This window comes from Haematobia irritans, chromosome 1, assembly GCF_050003625.1.
Source record: "Haematobia irritans isolate KBUSLIRL chromosome 1, ASM5000362v1, whole genome shotgun sequence".
In the NCBI taxonomy this organism is placed as follows: Eukaryota; Metazoa; Arthropoda; class Insecta; order Diptera; family Muscidae; genus Haematobia; species Haematobia irritans.
Genome location: NC_134397.1, coordinates 33,588,284 through 33,607,643, shown reverse-complemented (window position 1 = coordinate 33,607,643; position 19,360 = coordinate 33,588,284). Strand labels below are relative to the sequence as shown.

Genomic DNA, 19,360 nt, shown 5'->3' with positions numbered 1-19,360 from the left:
CATATCGGTCTATAGTTATATATAGCCCTCAGATAAATCGAGGGCCAATCACACACAAATTGGTCCTTATCTAGTTCATAATTGTATATAGCCCCCATATAAGCGACCCCCATATTTCAATGCTGGGTCCCTACGTACCGTGCAAAAGTCCGTATCGATTCGTAATTATTTGTAGACTTACCTACACATACCTTTTTTGTCTAATACATACCACGTATGGACTAACTCACAATTTAGAAAACGATTTAAGATACAACAACCCAAGTAATTCGATTGTGGATGACAGTGGAGGGTACATAAGATTCGGCCTGGCCGAACTTACTGCCATATATACGTGTTTTTTTTTTGTCATATTAATATTCCCTGAACCAAAGTGATTTATGGCAAAATTATCTTTTATTCGCTCGTTATTGGCATCTCTAACTTTAGGGCACATAACTTGTTGACTTAAAGCGTTTTTTGCTGCAAAAACTAAACGTACGTGAAACAGAGCAACAGCGAAAACACATTTTAAAATAAAAACAAAACAAAACCTTTAAAAGCATTGCAATAACATTTGCAATGACCAACAAACATCAACCCACAACACGCAAACAACATAGCCCTAAATATTAACCGGTTTTGGTTTTAGGCCAACATAAAGCGAGTTATCCTGAATTGAGTGTGGATTAAGAGAAATTGAGAGAAGAAGGGATTGTAATAAATGTAGGGTTGCCAAATAGAATTTCAAATTATTTTTGCCAGAGATATCAGTCCAATCCCTATTAGACACGTTTCCTTACTGAACTCACTATAAAGAGAAATTTCCTAAATTCTATTCCAGTACAAAATTTGCTTTAAGACAGGGGGCCGAAAAAATACTAAAAATAGTAAATGCTAAATATCAATATCTGTTAATGGGCAATATTTCATATCTTGTAAAAGGCAACTGTCGAAATTTTAGCCAGTTCGGTCTCGGGTTTTAGTTTTTATCCAGTGAAAGCACATGGGAGATTATATTCTTGTTTTTGATGAGTTTCAACATTGTCATATGACCAAGAAATTGGGAACTAAAACCGGCTAAAGTGCCATTTTAGAGTAGCATTTTTAGCTTTTTAACAGCAACCCAAGATAATTTCTAGTTTATTTCCTCGAGGAAATATAGATCCTCTGGCACAGAGACCAAGAAACAGTCGAAAGAGTGGACCGAAACCGGCGAAAGTACCTATAGAGTGTAAGACATGTCCCATCGTCCAGAAAGGATAATGCCACACTTTGTGAGATTCACAAGGTGCCGTGAATTACCTACCTGTGGAAGGCATTTCATGACAACAAAACTCTGAATTAGAGAAAAACGAACTGCTATCACGGTTGCCATGAAACATGTTCCATCGTCCAGAAAGGATAATGCCAGACTTTGTGAGATTCACAAGGTGTCGTGAATTACCTACCTGCGGAAGGCATTTTATGACAACAAAACTCTGAATTAGAGAAAAACGAACTGCTATCAAATAATCTACCAAAATTTGAAGAAAATTTTACGAAAATACTACCAAATAATAAAAATCTTATTTTGCAGTTTTTGACAAAATTTTTGTGGTTTTATGAAACAAATGATTTATTACTATTTATTACACTCTTAATAACGGCAATTTATTTCGGTGTATACATATCCTTTAAATGTGCCAAAGTTTTAAATATTTTTAGCTTGCACCAACAAGGGAAAATTGCTACTTCTACAAGAAAGGACAACTTGCCCGCAATGGACTTTGATAGTATGACCTAAAACGAGAAATCATTTTTTAAAGAAGTTTTCTTAACATTGACTTTATAGACAATTTTGTCAAAATTCTATTTTTATAGAAAAAATTGTCAAAATTTCATTTCTATAGAAAATTTTATTCCTAGAGAAAATTTTGTAAAAATTTTATTCCTATAGAAAATTTCATCAACATTTTCATACGAAAATTTCTAAAGAGTAAATTTGTCCAAATTTTACTCTCAGAGAAAATTTTGCTACAATTTTAGTGCCAGAAAATTTTGTCAAAATTTTATTCTTATACCTCATTCACATTACACTCAAAATCCACATTTTCGAGATTCCACATATGCTTTTTATAAGGCAAATGAGAGCTGAAATCTAGTTAAAGTGGATTTTGGAAGTATAATGTGTATGCCGTATTAGAGAAAATTTTATCAACAATTTATTCCTAGAGAAAATTTGTCGAAATTTTATTTATATAGAAAATTTTGTCAAAATTGTATTTCTATAGAAAATTTTGTCAAAATTTTATTTCAATAGAAAATATTGTCAAAACTTTATTTATATAGAAAATTGTATTTCTATGTCAAAATTTTATTTCTATGGAAAATTTTGTCAAATTTTATTTCTTCAAAAATTTTTGTCAAATGTTTATTTCTATAGAAAATTTTGCGAAATTTTATTCCTATAAAAATTTCGTCAACATTTTGCTACAATTTTATTCGTAGAGAAATGTTTATCAAAGTTTTATTCTTATACCTCATTCACATTACACCCATAATTCACATTTTCGAGATTTCACATATGCTTTATATAAGGCAAATGACAGCTGAAATCTAGTTAAAGTGGATTTTGGAAGTATAATGTGTATGCCGTATTAGAGAAAATTTTATCAACAATTTATTCCTAGAGAAAATTTGTCAAAATTCTATTTCTATAGAAAAGTTTGACAAAATTTTATTCCTATAGAATATTTTGTCAAAATTTTATTTCTATAGAAAATTTTGACAAAATTTTATTTTTATAGGAACTTTTCTTAAAATTTTATTCCTATAGAAAATTTTGTCAAAATTTTATTTCTATGTCAAAATTTTATTTTTATAGAAAATTTTGCCAAATTTTATTTCTACAGATATGTTTGTCAAAAGTTTATTTCTATAGAAAATTTTGCGAAATTTTATTTCTATAGAAAATTTTGTCAAAATTTTATTTTTACAGAAAATTTTGTCAAAATTTTATTTCTATAGAAAATGTTGTCAAAATTTTATTTCTACAGAATATTTTATCAAAATTTTATTTCTATTGAAAATATTATCAAAATTTTATGTCTATAGAAAATTTTATCAAAATTTTATTTTTATAGAAAATTTTGTGAAAATTTTATTTCTAGAGCAAATTTGTCAAAATGTTATTTCTATAGAAAATTTTGGCAAAATTTTATTTCTATAGAAAATTTTGACAAAATTTTATTTTTATAGAAAATTTTGCCAAATTTTATTTCTGCAGAAATGTTTGTCAAAAGTTTATTTCTATAGAAAATTTTGCCAAATTTTATTTCTATAGAAAATTTTGTCAAAACTTTATTTTTACAGAAAATTTTGTCAAATTTTATTTTTACAGAAAATTTTGTCAAAATTTTATTTCTATGTCAAAATTTTATTTCTATAGAAAATTTTGCCAAATTTTATTTCTACAGAAATGTTTGTCAAAAGCTTATTTCTATAGAAAATTTATCAAAATTTTATTTCTATAGAAAATTTTATCAAAATTTTATTTCTATAGAATTATTATCAAAATTTTATTTCTATAGAAAATATTATCAAAATTTTATGTCTATAGAAAATGTTGTCAAAATTTTATTTCTATAGAATTATTATCAAAATTTTATTTCTACAGAAAATATTATCAAAATTTTATGTCTATAGAAAATTTTATCAAAATTTTATGCCTAGAGAAAATTTGTCAAAATTTTATTTCTATAGAAAATTTTGTCAGAATTTTATTTATATGTCAAAATTTTATTCTTAGAGAAAATTTGTCAAAATTTTATTTCTATAGAAAATTTTGACAAAAATTTATTTCTGTAGAAAATTTGGCAAAATTTTATTTTTATAGAAACTTTTCTCAAAATTTTATTACTATTGAAAGTTTTGCCAATATTTTATTTCTATGTCAAAATTTTATTTCTATAGAAAATTTTGCCAAATTTTATTTCTACAAAAATGTTTGTCAAAAGTTTATTTCTATAGAAAATTTTGCGAAATTTTATTCCTATAAAAAATTTCGTCAACATTTTGCTACAATTTTATTCCTAGAAAAATTGTTGTCAAAATTTTATTATTATACCTCATTCACATTACACCCAAAATCCACATTTTCGAGATTTCACATATGCTTTTTATAAGGCAAATGACAGCTGAAATCTAGTTAAAGTGGATTTTGGAAGTATAAAGTGTATGCCGTATTAGAGAAAATTTTATCAACATTTTATTCTTATAGAAAATTTTGCCAAAATTTTATTCCTATAGAATTTTTTTCAAAATTTTATTTTTATAGAAACTTTTCTTAAAATGTTATTCCTATAGAAAATTTTGTCAAAATTTTATTTCTATAGAAATAAAAATTTGACATAGAAATAAATTTCTATAGAAAATGTTGTCAAATTTTTATTTCTATAGAATATTTTATCAAAATTTTATTTCTATAGAAAATATTATCAAAATTTTATGTCTATAGAAAATTTTATCAAAATTTTATGTTATAGAAAATTTGTCAAATTTTTATTTCTATAGAAAATTTTGTCAAAATTTTATTTCTATAGAAACTTTTGTCAAAATTTAATTTCTATAAAAAATTTTGTCAAAATTTTATTTTTACTGAAAATTTTATTTCTATGTCAAAATTTTATTTCTATACAAATAAAATTTTGTCAAAATTTTATTTCTATAGAAAATGTTGTCAAATTTTTATTTCTATAGAATATTTTATCAAAATTTTATTTCTATAGAAAATATTATCAAAATTTTATGTCTATAGAAAATTTTATCAAAAAATTTTATTACTATCGAAAATTTTGCTAAATTTTATTTCTACAGACATTTTTGTCAAAATTTAATTTCTATAGAAAATTTTGCCAAATTTTATTTCTATAGAAAATTTTGTCAAAATTTAATTTCTATATAAAAATTTTGCCAAATTTTATTTCTATAGAAAATTTTTTCAAAATTTTATTTCTATAGAAAATTTTGTCAAAATTTTATTTTTACAGAAAATTTTGTCAAAATTTTATTTCTATGTCGAAAATGTATTTCTATAGAAAATTTTGTCAAAATTTTATTTCTACAGAAAATGTTATTTCTATAGAAAATTTTGTCAAAATTTTAGTTTTATAGAAAATTTTGTCAAAATTTTATTTTTATAGAAAATTTTGTCAAAACTTTATTTCTATAGAGAATTTTGTCAAAATTTTTTTTCTATAGAAAATATTATAAACATTTTATTTCTATATTTCTCAAAAACGTTTAAAACCTTTAAAAGCATTGCAATAACATTTTATTTCTAAATTATCAAAATGTTATTCCTATAGAACGAAAACTATTGTAGAGGGACTGTTTTGGGAATGTAGTGGAAAGTAGTGAACTTTTTTATCCTTGTAAGGTAAAACGAAAAATTTTCCTGGCAACACTGCCAAAATATCATTATAATCTCTATTTGCAGTTCTCTAAACAATTTTTGTATGTAGTCGTTGTCATTCAGACTTATGATTATATTTTTTGTAATGAAGCTAGGATTATAAATAATTTCATTCCTCAAAAAAAATCATACAAGTGAAGTACATAATTTTACTAAATTCGAAGTTCGTACCAAATAGTTCATATTTTTCTGAAACAAGTCAATCTTATTTATATTGTCTTCATACGTTTCTAAAATGAATAAATTTGACTGAAATTCTCTCCGTCTTGACTTTGTAAAGATATGTTGACAATTTTAATACCAACATTTTCTCTTAATAATTTATTATTTTAATAAAGTTTCTTTAACTCGGCAAAAAGTATTAACTTATTTATACCATGGTGGAATTAGTACATTTGTATAGCTAAATTTTTCTAATGTAAATCTTCATTTTCAAAAGTTTTTATTTAGCATTCCAATTAATTCATTTTCTTCCAAACGCAAATGGCAACCCTTACATTTAGAGCTTATGGTCTTTTTTGCAAGCTCAAATCAATGTACATGTGCGTATTTTCTTAAATCCTGCTATGTTTACTGTATAGTCAAATTAATGATCAACAACATATGTTCTCAATTCACATAACTCTCATTTGTAAATTGTACGGGTCTCCCTCTCTCACTCTCTCCACTTAATATCATAAATATTGAGAATTCATTAGAGATCTTAAAGATACTCATCTTCGAAGCCAGTTCAATACAAGGCAAACGAATCTTATGTAGCTCAGTTTCATTTGGGAATCGAAAGTGTTAACATTACCAAGTCAATTGAAGACAACAACAAAACAAGAAATATTCTAAAATCCAAAGAACGAACAGTGTACAATTAAGTGACCACAGTCAATTTTCTATTCCTCACACAAATGGGATGGCTTAATTGATTTTGAGTTGATCACAACGAAATTAAAAAAGAGCGATTTAATATCAAAACCCTTTGGGATATTCATATTACAATGAGTTCCCATTGATCAATAAGTGTGTGCATGTGTGAATTATGAACCTCACAGAAAGTAGACGACAGCCTAAGAAAACAAAAAAATTATTTAACTCTAATGAATGTCGTCTATTGGTTTCGGGGTCAATTTCAATTAAACAATTAAGTGAGTAAATGGTGCATCGTCATCAGTATCAGAGAACTACGCTTTTGACATTAGCTGTTCTCATCGTCATATGCCGCATACGCAATTTGCAATAAAGCCGAAAAAAACAACTAAAAATCTTAAAAACCAAAATGTTCACCATGAAATATTTACTACTACTCATCATCCCAGCTTTCTGCGTTTTAATGGTGTCTGCCAATAAAGAGCCTAAAATTTGTAAATCAATAACAGTGAGAACTTTTGAAGATTTTCAAAAATTGGAAAATTGTACCATACTTGCTGGACACATTCGTATAGTTCATATGGATTTTAATGAGACTACTTTAACGATGCTAAAACCTTTAGCCATTGAAGAAATCACCGAATATTTATTAATCTATCGTGTTAATGGTTTAGATACTTTAGAGAGAATTTTCCCCAAACTTTTGGTTATACGTGGTATTAAGTTACTTTATGAAAAATATGGATTGGTGATTTTGGAAAATCGAGATTTATTGAATATTGGCTTGGTGGAATTATTAAGAGTCTTCCGTGGTTCTATACGCATTGAATCGAATCCAGTGCTGTGTTATACCCACACCATCAATTGGGTATCGATATTGGGTAATAGGACTAAAAAGTATCATTACATATTGAAGGTAAGAAAAAATTGAAAACAATCATCATCTCTATGTGGTGTTAATGTTAATAGTCAATGTTAATATATATATTGGACTTAGGTTGCGAGTAGTGTCAACTCGTTATTTTACGCTCACTTAGACTATTCAGTACATTGTGGTACCACAGGTGGTGAACTTCTCTCGTATCAACGAGTGCTGTCCGATTCTATTCAAGGCACCTATACTATTCTTTTCATAGCCAAGTCTGAACGGCGTTTCACCTTGCCACTTCGAGAAGCTTTAAACACACAAATTTTTAATTGTACCAATTAAAAAATTAATTCAATGTGCCGAATACCAATCAACTATGTTTTTATCAAGTACATTTTTATACCCTGCGCCACACTGTGGAAAGGGTATTATAAGTTAGTGCATACGTTTGCAACACCCAGAAGGAGACGAGATAGACACATGGTGTCTTTGGCAAAAATGCTCAGGGTGGGCTCCTGAGTCGATATAGCCCTGTCCGTCTGTCCGTGAACACATTTTTGTAATCAAAGTCGCAGGTCGTAGGTCGCAGTTTTAGACCAATCGACTTCAAATTTGGCACAAGTATGTGTTTTGGCTCAGAATAGAACCCTATTGATTTTGGAAGAAATCGGTTCAGATTTAGATATAGCTTCCATATATATATTTCGCCCGATATGGACTATGGACCAGAAGCCAGAGATTTACACCAATTTGGTTGAAATTTTGCACAAGAAGAACAATTAGTACTATAGTCAAGTGTGCCAAATTTTATTGAAATCGGTTCAGATTTAGATATAGCTCCCATATATATCTTTCGCCCGATATGGACTAATACGGTCCCAGAAGCCAGAGTTTTACCCCAATTTGGTTGAAATTTTACACTAGGAGTACAATTAGTAGTGTAGTCAAGTGTGCCAAATTTGATTGAAATCGGTTCAGATTTAGATATATCTCCCTTATATATCGTTCGCCCGATTTACACTCATATGGCCCCAGTGGCCAATCTTTTACTCCGATTTAATTGAAATTTTGCACAGGGAGTAGAATTAGCATTGTAGCTATGCGTGCCAAATTTGGTTGAAATCGGTTCAGATTTAGATATATCTCCCATATATAGCTTTCGTCCGATTTACACTCATATGACCACAGAGGCCAATTTTTAACTCTGATTTAGTTGAAATTTTGCACAGGGAGTAGAATTAGCATTGTAGCTATGCGTGCCAAATTTGGTTGAAATCGGTTCAGATTTAGATATAGCCATATATATGTTTTCTGATTTCGACAAAAATGGTCAAAATATCAACATTTTCCTTGTAAAATCGCCACTGCTTAGTCGAAAAGTTGTAAAAATGACTCTAATATTCCTAAACTTCTAATACATATATATCGAGCGATAAATCATAAATAAACTTTTGCGAAGTTTCCTTAAAATTGCTTCAGATTTAAACGTTTCCCATATTTATACCCTGCGCCACCCTGCTAACATTGTGTTCCACCCTAGTGCATTAGCCGACTTAAATTTTGAGTCTATAGATTTTGTAGAAGTCTATCAAATTCTGTCCAGATCGAGTGATATTTAAATATATGTATTTGGGACAAACCTTTATATATTGCCCCCAACACATTTGACGGATGTGATATGGTATCGAAAATTTAGATCTACAAAGTGGTGCAGGGTATAATATAGTCGGCACCGCCCGACTTTAGACTGTCCTTACTAGTTTTCTAATTAATTTTGTGATTGATACTATCATTTTCGTGCTTGACGAAGTTTCCATTAAAAAAATTAATTGGATCAATTAATTTCGTGATTGTATCAGAAAAAATCCACCATAGGATGAGGGCTATATTAACTTTGTCATTCCGTATATAACACATCGAAATATTGCTCTAAGTCCCCATAAAGTACATATATTCTGGATCGTGGTGAAATTCTGAGTCGATCTAACCAAGCCCGCCCGTCAGTCTGTTGAAATATATGGCCTCTAACACCCATGTAAAAATTGTTCCAAATCGGTCTATAATAATATAAGGCCCCCATATAAACCGATCCCCTGATGTGACCTTCGTACCTCTTGGAGGAGCAAAATTCATCCGATCCGGTTGATATTTGGTACGTGGTATTGATATATAGCCTCTAACACCCATGCAAAAATTGTTACAAATCGGTCCATAATAATATAAGGCCCCATATAAACCGATCCCCAGATTTGACCTCTGGAGTGTCTTGGAGGAGCAAATTGTAACCGATTTAGTTGAAATTTTGTATGTTGTTTCGGCTTTTTTGTCTAATATATACCCCGTGTGGACTAACTTACAATTTAGAAGAGTTTTAACATACCATGACATCGGCAAGTATTTCCACATCCTTTGGAGGAGCAAATGTCATCCGATGCCGTTAAAATTTAGTATGTGAATTTAGTATATCTTTCTCCAGATTTGACTTCCGGAAGCGTTTGGATGATTAAATTTCATTCGATCCGGTTGAAGAGATGAGGTACCTTTTGGACTCCAAAACTAAGATGATGCTATATCAGTCATTGGTGCAGAGTCATCTTGGTTATTTGGCAGTCATTTTTGGATGGAAGAATACCTCAGCTCTACGTTCCTTACAACGCATTCAGAATAAAGCCCTCAAGGCCGTCTTCAACTTGCCCATGAGGTTTTCGACGATACCACTATACGCGGAAATTTCTAAAAATATTTTGCCTGTACATGGTTTGTATAGATATCAGTTGTTGCTATATATTTATAAGACTGAGAAAAATATCGGCTATTCTACGTTAAAATTTTCCTGGAATCAATCTGCTTTTAACACTAGAAACAGAACATCTTTAAGGGTAGTGAGGTGTAGATTGGAAATTACCAAACAGAGAATTGAGTTCATTGGTACTTCCCTATTTAATGCATTACCCCATGATGTGAAGCATGCATCTAATATATCGCTGTTTAAGACCAAACTTAAGAAATATTTGCTTGAAAATGTTGAGATACTTCTAGCTTAAATTACATTCAAAATTTATGGTTTATGGTACGGATTTATTTTTGTAATTTCTTTTTATTATTTTTTTTCTCTTTCTTGTTGATTTTTTAATTTCGTACTTATATTTTTAAAATTATAATATATTAAAAACATTTATCTTTGTCACACATTTGCCAACTTGCCTCAAAAATGCCTTAAGGCGCTGAGGCCTTAACATAATTGTAAAGTTTTTAATAGAATAACAAATAATATTAATAAAAAAAAAAACTTCATATGTGATGTCAGGTTCTGTTTTGTCATACCCATGCCAAAAATCGTCTATACCGATATAGAAACCGATCACTGAATTTGACTTCCGGATCCTCTTGGAAGAAGAAATTTCAACCGATCTGTTTCATTTTAAGAACTAGGAAAGAAAAGTTTTTGGAATATTTTAAATAGTCTATTGTGATTTATTTCAGGAAATGTTTACATCCAATAATATTTTAATATCAAGAGAGTAGGTTAGGTTAGGTTAGGTGGCAGCCCGATGTATCAGGTTCACTTAGACTATTCAGTCCATTGTGATACCACATTGGTGAACTTCTCTCTTATCACTGAGTGCTGCCCGATTCCATGTTAAGCTCAATGACAAGGGACCTCCTTTTTATAGCCGAGTCCGAACGGCGTTCCACATTGCAGTGAAACCACTTAGAGTAGTTTTGGAACCCTCAGAAATGTCACTAGCATTACTGAGGTGGGATAATCCACCGCTGAAAAACTTTTTGGTGTTCGGTCGAAGCAGGAATCGAACCCACGACCTTGTGTATGCAAGGCGGCCATGCTAACCATTGCACCACGGTGGCTCCCTCAAGAGAGTATGGAAATCAATAAATTATATTAAAATCTATAAAATGGCTACAAACTGGAACACCGGCGCCAGTCCTGTGATAAGTCCGTCAGTGGAAATTTACACCAATTTCCCGTTGGGAAACTCCACATACAATTTAGAAGACATTGTTGAGAATTAAAACTATACCTTGCCATCGGCAACTATTGCCAAACCCCAAGTAGTTCGATTGTAGATGACAGTCTTAAGTAGAACCTTGTACGCAATCCATAATATCCGGCCTGGCCGAACTTTCTGTTGTATATACTTCTTTTAAATTCATTTATTACTACAACTATCTTTTTTTTCAGAACAACAAACCACCCAACTTTTGCCCTCTGTGTCATGGTCCTAAGGCTTCGGACGGGGATCGTTATCGTCAATGTTGGTCTTTGGGAAAAGAACAACGTCTACCACCAATTAGCCAATGTAAAAAGAAGCGTAGCGAAAATTGTTTGACAGGATGCTATGATGAAAATTGCAAAGTTTGCATTGGTATAACCAATGGCAAGAAATGTATTAATAACTGCTTCCCTCCATATGCTTTGGTAAGATTTATAAATATTTTTATCATATCAAATGAAATGATATAAGTTCACGTTCCATTTAAAAAACATCGAAATATCTATTTCATAAAATTTAGCTACGATCTAGAGATGTCCATCTTTCTATTTGGCCATTGTAATCGCGCTACTGCCTTCAATATTTCAAATATCTTAAACTCTCAATGTATATAAAATTTTTCTCTTAAAATATTGCCCCATTTCCTCTCTTAGGCCTTTGGCAGACAATGTGTTGCCTATTGTTATACCTATAATCTTCTTCGATATGGTTCGGAATGTGTGGATCATTGCCCTGAGCTCTATCAACCTGTCAAAGCAAATGATGGTGAAATTACCTGCACACTCAATTGTAATGGTAATTTCACCATAAAATCATCAGAAGATTTGAAAGGGTTTGAAGATTGTGTTATCCTTGAAGGATCATTGACACTGGAACTAACAGATATTAAAAGTAAGTTATTTCCCACCAAATCGTTTCACATAACATAGAAATCATAGAGCCTAAACAAATACCATTTGCAGAAACAAAAATCAATGATTTGGATATAGCTTTCACAAATCTTCGTGAGATCAAAGGCTATTTGAAAATTATCAACTCACCTCAGATAGTTTCGTTGCAATTCTTTAAAAATCTCCATACAATTGCCGGAAATTATCTAGTGGAAGATAAGTGAGTTCAAAACATGGAATATCATTAAATGTCATAGTTAACATTTGCATTTTTTACGTTTTTTTCCAGATATTCATTTTATGTAGTAGATAATCATCATTTGGAAAGTCTTTGGAATATTAATCAAAAAGTTTCTATACCCAGAGGTCATGTCTTCTTTCATTTAAATCCACGTTTGTGTTATAATAAAATTCAAGAGTTGAAACCGCATTTAAAGGAGTCTGATATATCTGTGACAGATGCTTCAAGAAATTCGAATGGCGAGCAGGTGTACTGTAAGAAAAATATACGAAACCATGAAATCCCCTCCCTCTTCCTTATGTATATATAAAAAAAAAACTATATTTTTCTATTCTTTAGGTGATAGCATTGTCAGTGATTTAAATGCCACCATTGATTCTGTAAATGCCAATGAAGCTCTTATCCTTATTGACTATTTAACACCCGAAGCTTTAACACCTCTAATCGGTTACATTTATTACTATAGGGAAGCTCCAAGACGTAATCTTACTACCTATGATAATCGACATGGATGTGGTCAAGATAGGTGAGTATCATGTTATCTTGGTGATAATGCAGGTGATGGAATCAAGCCGGGGAAGAAAGGGTAGTGAGGCCGTTTTTGTTTTCAATTCATCGTCGGATTATCCCAATAACACTAAATAACAGGTTGGCTGATAAGTCACCGATCTAACAAAGAAAAACACATTTTTTTTGTCAAATTTCGTTTTTATTATTTACACATAGTTCCCTTCAAGAGCGATACAACGATTATAACGACCTTCCAATTTTTTGATACCATTTTAGTAGTACTCCTTCGGTTTTGCCTCAAAATAGGCATCAGTTTCGGCGATCACCTCTTCATTGCAGCCAAATTTTTTCCCTGCGAGCTTCCTTTTGAGGTCTGAGAACAAGAAAAAGTCGCTGGGGGCCAGATCTGGAGAATACGGTGGGTGGGGAAGCAATTCGAAGCCCAATTCATGAATTTTTGCCATCGTTCTCAATGACTTGTGGCACGGTGCGTTGTCTTGGTGGAACAACACTTTTTTCTTCTTCATATGGGGCCGTTTTGCCGCGATTTCGACCTTCAAACGCTCCAATAACGCCATATAATAATCACTGTTGATGGTTTTTCCCTTCTCAAGATAATAGATAAAAAATATTCCATGCGCATCCCAAAAAACAGAGGCCATTACTTTGCCAGCGGACTTTTGAGTCTTTCCACGTTTCGGAGACGGTTCACCAGTCGCTGTCCACTCAGCCGACTGTCGATTGGGCTCAGGAGTGTAGTGATGGAGCCATGTTTCATCCATTGTCACATATCGACGGAAAAACTCGGGTGTATTACGAGTTAACAGCTGCAAACACCGCTCAGAATCATCAACACGTTGTTGTTTTTGGTCAAATGTGAGCTCGCGCGGCACCAATTTTGCACCGAGATTCCGCATATCCAAATATTGATGAATGATATGACCAACACGTTCCTTTGATGTCTTTAAGGCCTCTGCTATCTCGATCAACTTCATTTTAAGGTCATTCAAAATCATATTGTGGATTTTTTTGATGTTTTCGTCGGTAACCACCTCTTTCGGGCGTCCACTGCGTTCACCGTCCTCCGTGCTCATTTCACCACGCTTGAATTTTGCATACCAATCAATTATTGTTGATTTCCCTGGAGGCAGAGTCCGGAAACTCATTATCAAGCCAAGTTTTTGCTTCCACCGTATTTTTTCCCTTCAGAAAACAGTATTTTATCAAAACACGAAATTCCTTTTTTTCCATTTTTTTTTTTTCATAATAACAAAAGTTGTTTCACAAAAGACGCTCTATCTCACAAACTAATTGACTTACAGACTTCAAATTTTGACACGAATAATTTGAAGGTTGGTACTATATAAAAATATTATGCATTTAATACTAGCGAAGCCATCTATGTTATCAGCTAACCTGTTAATACAGTTCTCTGTCCCATGATCTTCCCGCCGTTGGGCCAGTCTTCGTATTCTTCGAAGCACTTTCGCCAATTGCAGACCACTGTTTCGACAGTTCCCTGGGTTCTGACAAGTACAAATGAACCCATATGGTTAAGCTGGGTATAGCCAAATGTGGTGAAGGTCTCTCTTATCAATGAGTGCTGCCGGATTCTATGTTTAGCTCTCTCTGCACCATGATGGCTTCCAAAATAGATCCATCTTTCGTAGACTATCACAAAACGATTCAGAGACTCCTTCAGATTGTCCTTAATCGCGTCAAATACCGCTCTCAAATTTTCTCACGGATTTGTTTGTTGTTCTGCAAGTAAAATAGTAAAAGGGATCTAACGTAGTGTTGGGCATTATAGTTCAGTGTAGTGATCGCTCACTTCAGCTCTTTTTCGATCAACGAACTAGTTGGGTCAGTTAGTTCATTTTCGGTCGGTGACTGGTTCATTTCGACTTCTGTTGTTGATTTAACATATTAGCCTTGCGTTGATTTATGCATCCCAAAAAACCCATGTGAAAAGAATCCCGAACAGCTTATGTGTAAAAAATATCGATATGAGCGTAAATGCAGAAAATTGTCCAATTATCAAGGAAAGTGAAAATAACTAAGCGAACAAGCTGATACAATGTGCTTAATTAGCTAAACTGACATGTTGAACAGAAAAGAACGATAGATGTGAACTAGTTCAGCTCGCTCATTTCAGTGAACCGTTCAATTGAACTAGTTCGTTCGCGAACTACTCATTTCTAATCTTCCGTCTGCATTCAAAAATCGATTCACTTCAAATTTGCCATTGTTCCGAATAGGGTTTGGTATTGGTCTATCTATTTTAACCGTAGCCTTCACTCCGGCATCCATAAGGTTTTTCGAAATCCTACTGAAAAACGTTTTCTATATCACATATAAGTTAGTAATTTGCATAGTTTTACCCCTTTACGATGTTGATAATTGTCCAAGGTTCCTAAATTAAGGACTTAGCCGTCAGAGCGCTGCTTGCCTTGTTTTCTCTCCGGTGTAAATTGATATGGATATCTTGTCATATTTCCTCCTGCAGAATTGTTGATTTCCTCGATTGCCCATCTTTGGTTTCTATTCCTAACATTTCGACTTACCATCGGTGTCTTCCTTGCGTGATTCCTCGAAAGCTTTTTGCCTATCCCTTTCTTTTCCAGAGCTCATTCTGTTTTGTTGAGGAAGGACGAGGAGATCTGGTGCCATCGCAACACAAAAAGTTCTATCTCTATGACTCCCATTTATTTACGTCCAAAACTTTGTTCCATGGTCTCACAACCTTAAGAATGCGTCTTATTGTACATGACTGCAGTTAGGATAGGAGACATTCTGTAGTCGTAGTTAGTTGTTAATATCTCTCTTCCTTTCTTGTCTCTTAATGTCTCCTCCTTTGTTGGGCGATTTTCATCCGTGTTTTGCTGCAGTTTCTTCAGACATCAGTCCACTTTTCCTCGTATTCCTCCTCCTTAGCATACATTTCGATCGATGCGCGTGATATCTTCGCATCCGGGCCACAATTACCGACCTTCTTCGAATTTTGTTCTTTACAGACTGGGAATAACACTTGTGCTAGCAGAAATTGTTCTTCCCAACTTAGTTGAAATAGTGGAGCTTTTTTTTTCTTCATCTATATAGCACTGTTCTGCTCTTCCGGAAATCTGACACTCTTCCTGAAACCTGGAGTTAAGAGACATTCTGTAATCGTAGTCAGTTGTGAGATCTCCCTCTTCTTTTTATGTATCCTCCGCTTTTGAGGGATTCTCATGCGTGTTTTACTGCAGGTTCTTCAGTCCACTCCCTCCAAACATCAGTCCACATTCTCTCGCAATCCTTCTTCTAATTCAATGGATGCGTGTGCTTTATTTGTCGACGTCTTTCTTCGAATTTTGCTCTTTACAGACTGAGAGTAGCACTTGTGGGAGCACAAATTGCTCTTCTTGGAAATCGTGTTGTTTTTTTGTCTTCATCTGTATATCACTGTTCTGCTCTTCCGGAAATCTGATTCTCTTCCTGAAATCTTATAACTGTCTGGAGTTACGATAGGAGACATTCTGTAGTCGTAGTTAGTTGTGAATATCTCTCTTCCTTTCTTGTCTCTTAATGTCTCCTCCTTTGTTGGGCGATTTTCATCCGTGTTTTGCTGCAGTTTCTTCAGACATCAGTGCACTTTTTCTCGCAATCCTCCTTCTTCCCATACAACTCGATGGATGTGTGCACTTACTTCGCATCTGGGCCGAAAGTAACGTTCTCCTTTATACTCTGATCTTTAGAGACTGTCGTGGAAGTAGCACTTGTTCTTCCCAGCATACTTGAAATCTGTTTCATATTTTTAAACTTTCGTCGCAGTGTTCCTTAGTCTTTGGCAGTAGTCTTCTGTTTGATGCTAAATTGTCACCGATGCTATTGGCCATAACGTACACCTCTTCACACTTTCAGTAATCATTGAAGTGTCGGTAGGAATCCGATTTCATAACGCTGTTTTAAGGGGGGGGATGGACTTCACCTCCCCCGATCTTCTTTATCCTCTTCAGGTGGATAATATGGACATATCACACTAAATTATCACAGATGCCATTGGCCATCTCATAGACATCTTTAAGTTGTCTTTTAAGTCTGGGTCTGGGTTAGATCCTGTATCTCTGCTACAAGGGCGGGAATGAATTAAACTCCCCTGATCCTCGTTATACTCCTCCGCTGGATTATATCACCATCGGTATCTTCCTTGCGTGATTCCTAGGGAGTTTTTCGCCTATCCCTTTATTTTCCAGAGCTCATGTCACGTCCATACTATCGACCTATATGTCACCTACAAACGGGACCAAGGCGAATCTAAATAATAGAACTACTTTATTCTCACATTCAACCGAAAATGTCATCACCTTCTCCCTTTAACCCTTGAATAATTAGATTTTTTTATATTCTCTATTTCGCAGTTGGTTCGTGGACACAGCACCCAGTAAACAAAGACGTCATGTTCTACGACACCTGAGGCCCAATACACAATATGCCTACTTTGTGAAGACATTAACCATAGCCGATTATCATTACCAGGTGGATGCTTCAACCGAAATTCAATATTTTCGAACTGCACCAGCTAAACCGGGACCATTGCAAAAAATCTACTATCGCTCATTATCACCCAATGAAATAGTAAGAAATTAAAAAAAAATAATAATAATAAAAATTTATGAAATTAATAATGTTTTCTTTTTTAAGGAAATACACTGGTGGCCACCACGTTTGACAAATGGAATACTCGAAAAATATCTTTTGAAATATGAGAGAGCTGATACCAGTAAGTTTAATAAAACAGGTAGCAAATCAAAGAAATTTCTAAAGATAATCAAAAAAATTATGGCCACCAAAAAATTTATTTGGAACACATTTTTTCCCACACGAAACGAACACTTTCGTTCGACTGAAAAGCCAAATATATCGGACTTCTCGTTACATATTCAGATATTTTGGACATTCTAGTTGTATGAAAGCATTCGCTTCGAATATGGGAAATTGTCAATTAGTTATAAACATTTTTTTTCATATCCCACTTTTGTCAATTAGATCACTCCGTTGACTCGTTAAACGAGAAGCCATCATCACAAACCAACTTTAGTAATGAAATGTGTCATTGCCCAAAATTGGATCCGGAATTAAGTGGTCCCATGCCCGTCGATAAAGATTACTTTCATCGTGAGCAAATGGTCTATGATGAGGCTATGTACAATTTTGTCTATGTGTAAATATTTTTCCATAATATGCCAACAAAAAATCCTTCCTTATTAATTAAAAAAAAATATTTTCTTCAATTTTTTCCAGACCCTCGAAAAATAAAAATGTTAATAAAACAATTACCTTGGAAGAAGTTCAAGAGAATTTCCAACGTGTCCATGAGGAAATGTTAAATGCTTCCATCAAGGAACAAGATCATGGTGAAAATGCCTTTCACATCAACACTCCTCAACCACTGTGCAAAATACATAATCCTTCGGTAGCTTATAAAATGGAGAATAATTGCCAAGAAGAGGAAATATTTGAGGAATATAAAACATTTCCGCCTAATACTCACACATATACTCTCACAAATCTAGAGCCTCATACAACATATCGTATTAGTATACGTGCTTGTGTAGAGGGTTTGGTTAATGGATGTGGACCCGATACGATTCTATGGGCAGAAACTCTAAGCGAACAATATGTGAATATATTAAAGAGTTTTAATCTCACACCTGTATTAGAAAATACTGGTGTGGATAATTAAGAGAATCAGAGAGATAGAAACAGCGAGAGAGAGAGCGTGTGTGTGTGTGCGAAAGATTGTAAGAGAGTAAAATCAAACATATTGTGATGAATTCGAATAAAAATTCCTATTGTTTAGAGAACAACAATAAATTGTGATTATCATAATGAAATAAGTAAACATTTATTAATTTCGTACATATTGATGTAGCGAGGCATTTTCTACTATAAATACTTTTGTTCCGAAGGAAGAAATATGAAGGAAAATTAAAACATACAACAGCTTCAAGTTTAACAATTTTTTTATACCCTCCACCATAGGATGGGGGTATATTATAAACATAAAATTCGGCTGAAATTTGGTACATAGTGTTAGTATATGGTGTCTAACAACCCTGCAAAAATTGGTCTACATCGGTCCACAATTATATATAGCCCCCATATAAACCGATCCCCAGATTTGGCTTGCGGAGACTCTAAGAGAAGCAAATTTCATCCGATAGGGCTGAAATTTGGTACATGGTGTCAGCACATGATCTCTAACAACCATGCAAAAATGGGTCCACATCGGTCCATAATTATATATAGGCCCCATATAAACCGATCCCCCGATTTGGCTTGCGGAGCCTCTAAGAGAAGCAAATTTCATCCGATCCGGCTGCAATTTGGTACATGGTGTTAGTATATGGTCTCTAACAAACATGCAAAAATTGGTCTACATCGGTCCACAATTATATATAGCCCCATATAAACCGATCCCCAGATTTGGCTTGCGGAGCCTCTAAGAGAAGCAAATTTCATCCGATAGGGCTGAAATTTGGTACGTGGTGTTAGCACATGATCTCT

At 33.1% G+C, this 19,360-nt stretch overlaps 1 protein-coding gene across 1 annotated transcript; it reads left to right on the top strand.

Annotated features, from left to right (window-relative positions):
* The first annotated feature begins 6,196 nt into the window (after positions 1-6,196).
* Positions 6,197-18,695, top strand: Sdr (Secreted decoy of InR). Its single transcript, XM_075289737.1, has 10 exons — positions 6,197-7,208; positions 11,362-11,598; positions 11,827-12,064; positions 12,136-12,283; positions 12,353-12,558; positions 12,644-12,830; positions 17,212-17,428; positions 17,495-17,573; positions 17,840-18,014; positions 18,095-18,695. Exons 1-10 carry the CDS (start codon positions 6,702-6,704, stop codon positions 18,534-18,536), a joined length of 2,436 nt encoding a protein of 811 aa, XP_075145852.1. The 5' UTR covers positions 6,197-6,701; the 3' UTR covers positions 18,537-18,695.
* Positions 18,696-19,360: the final 665 nt, after the last annotated feature.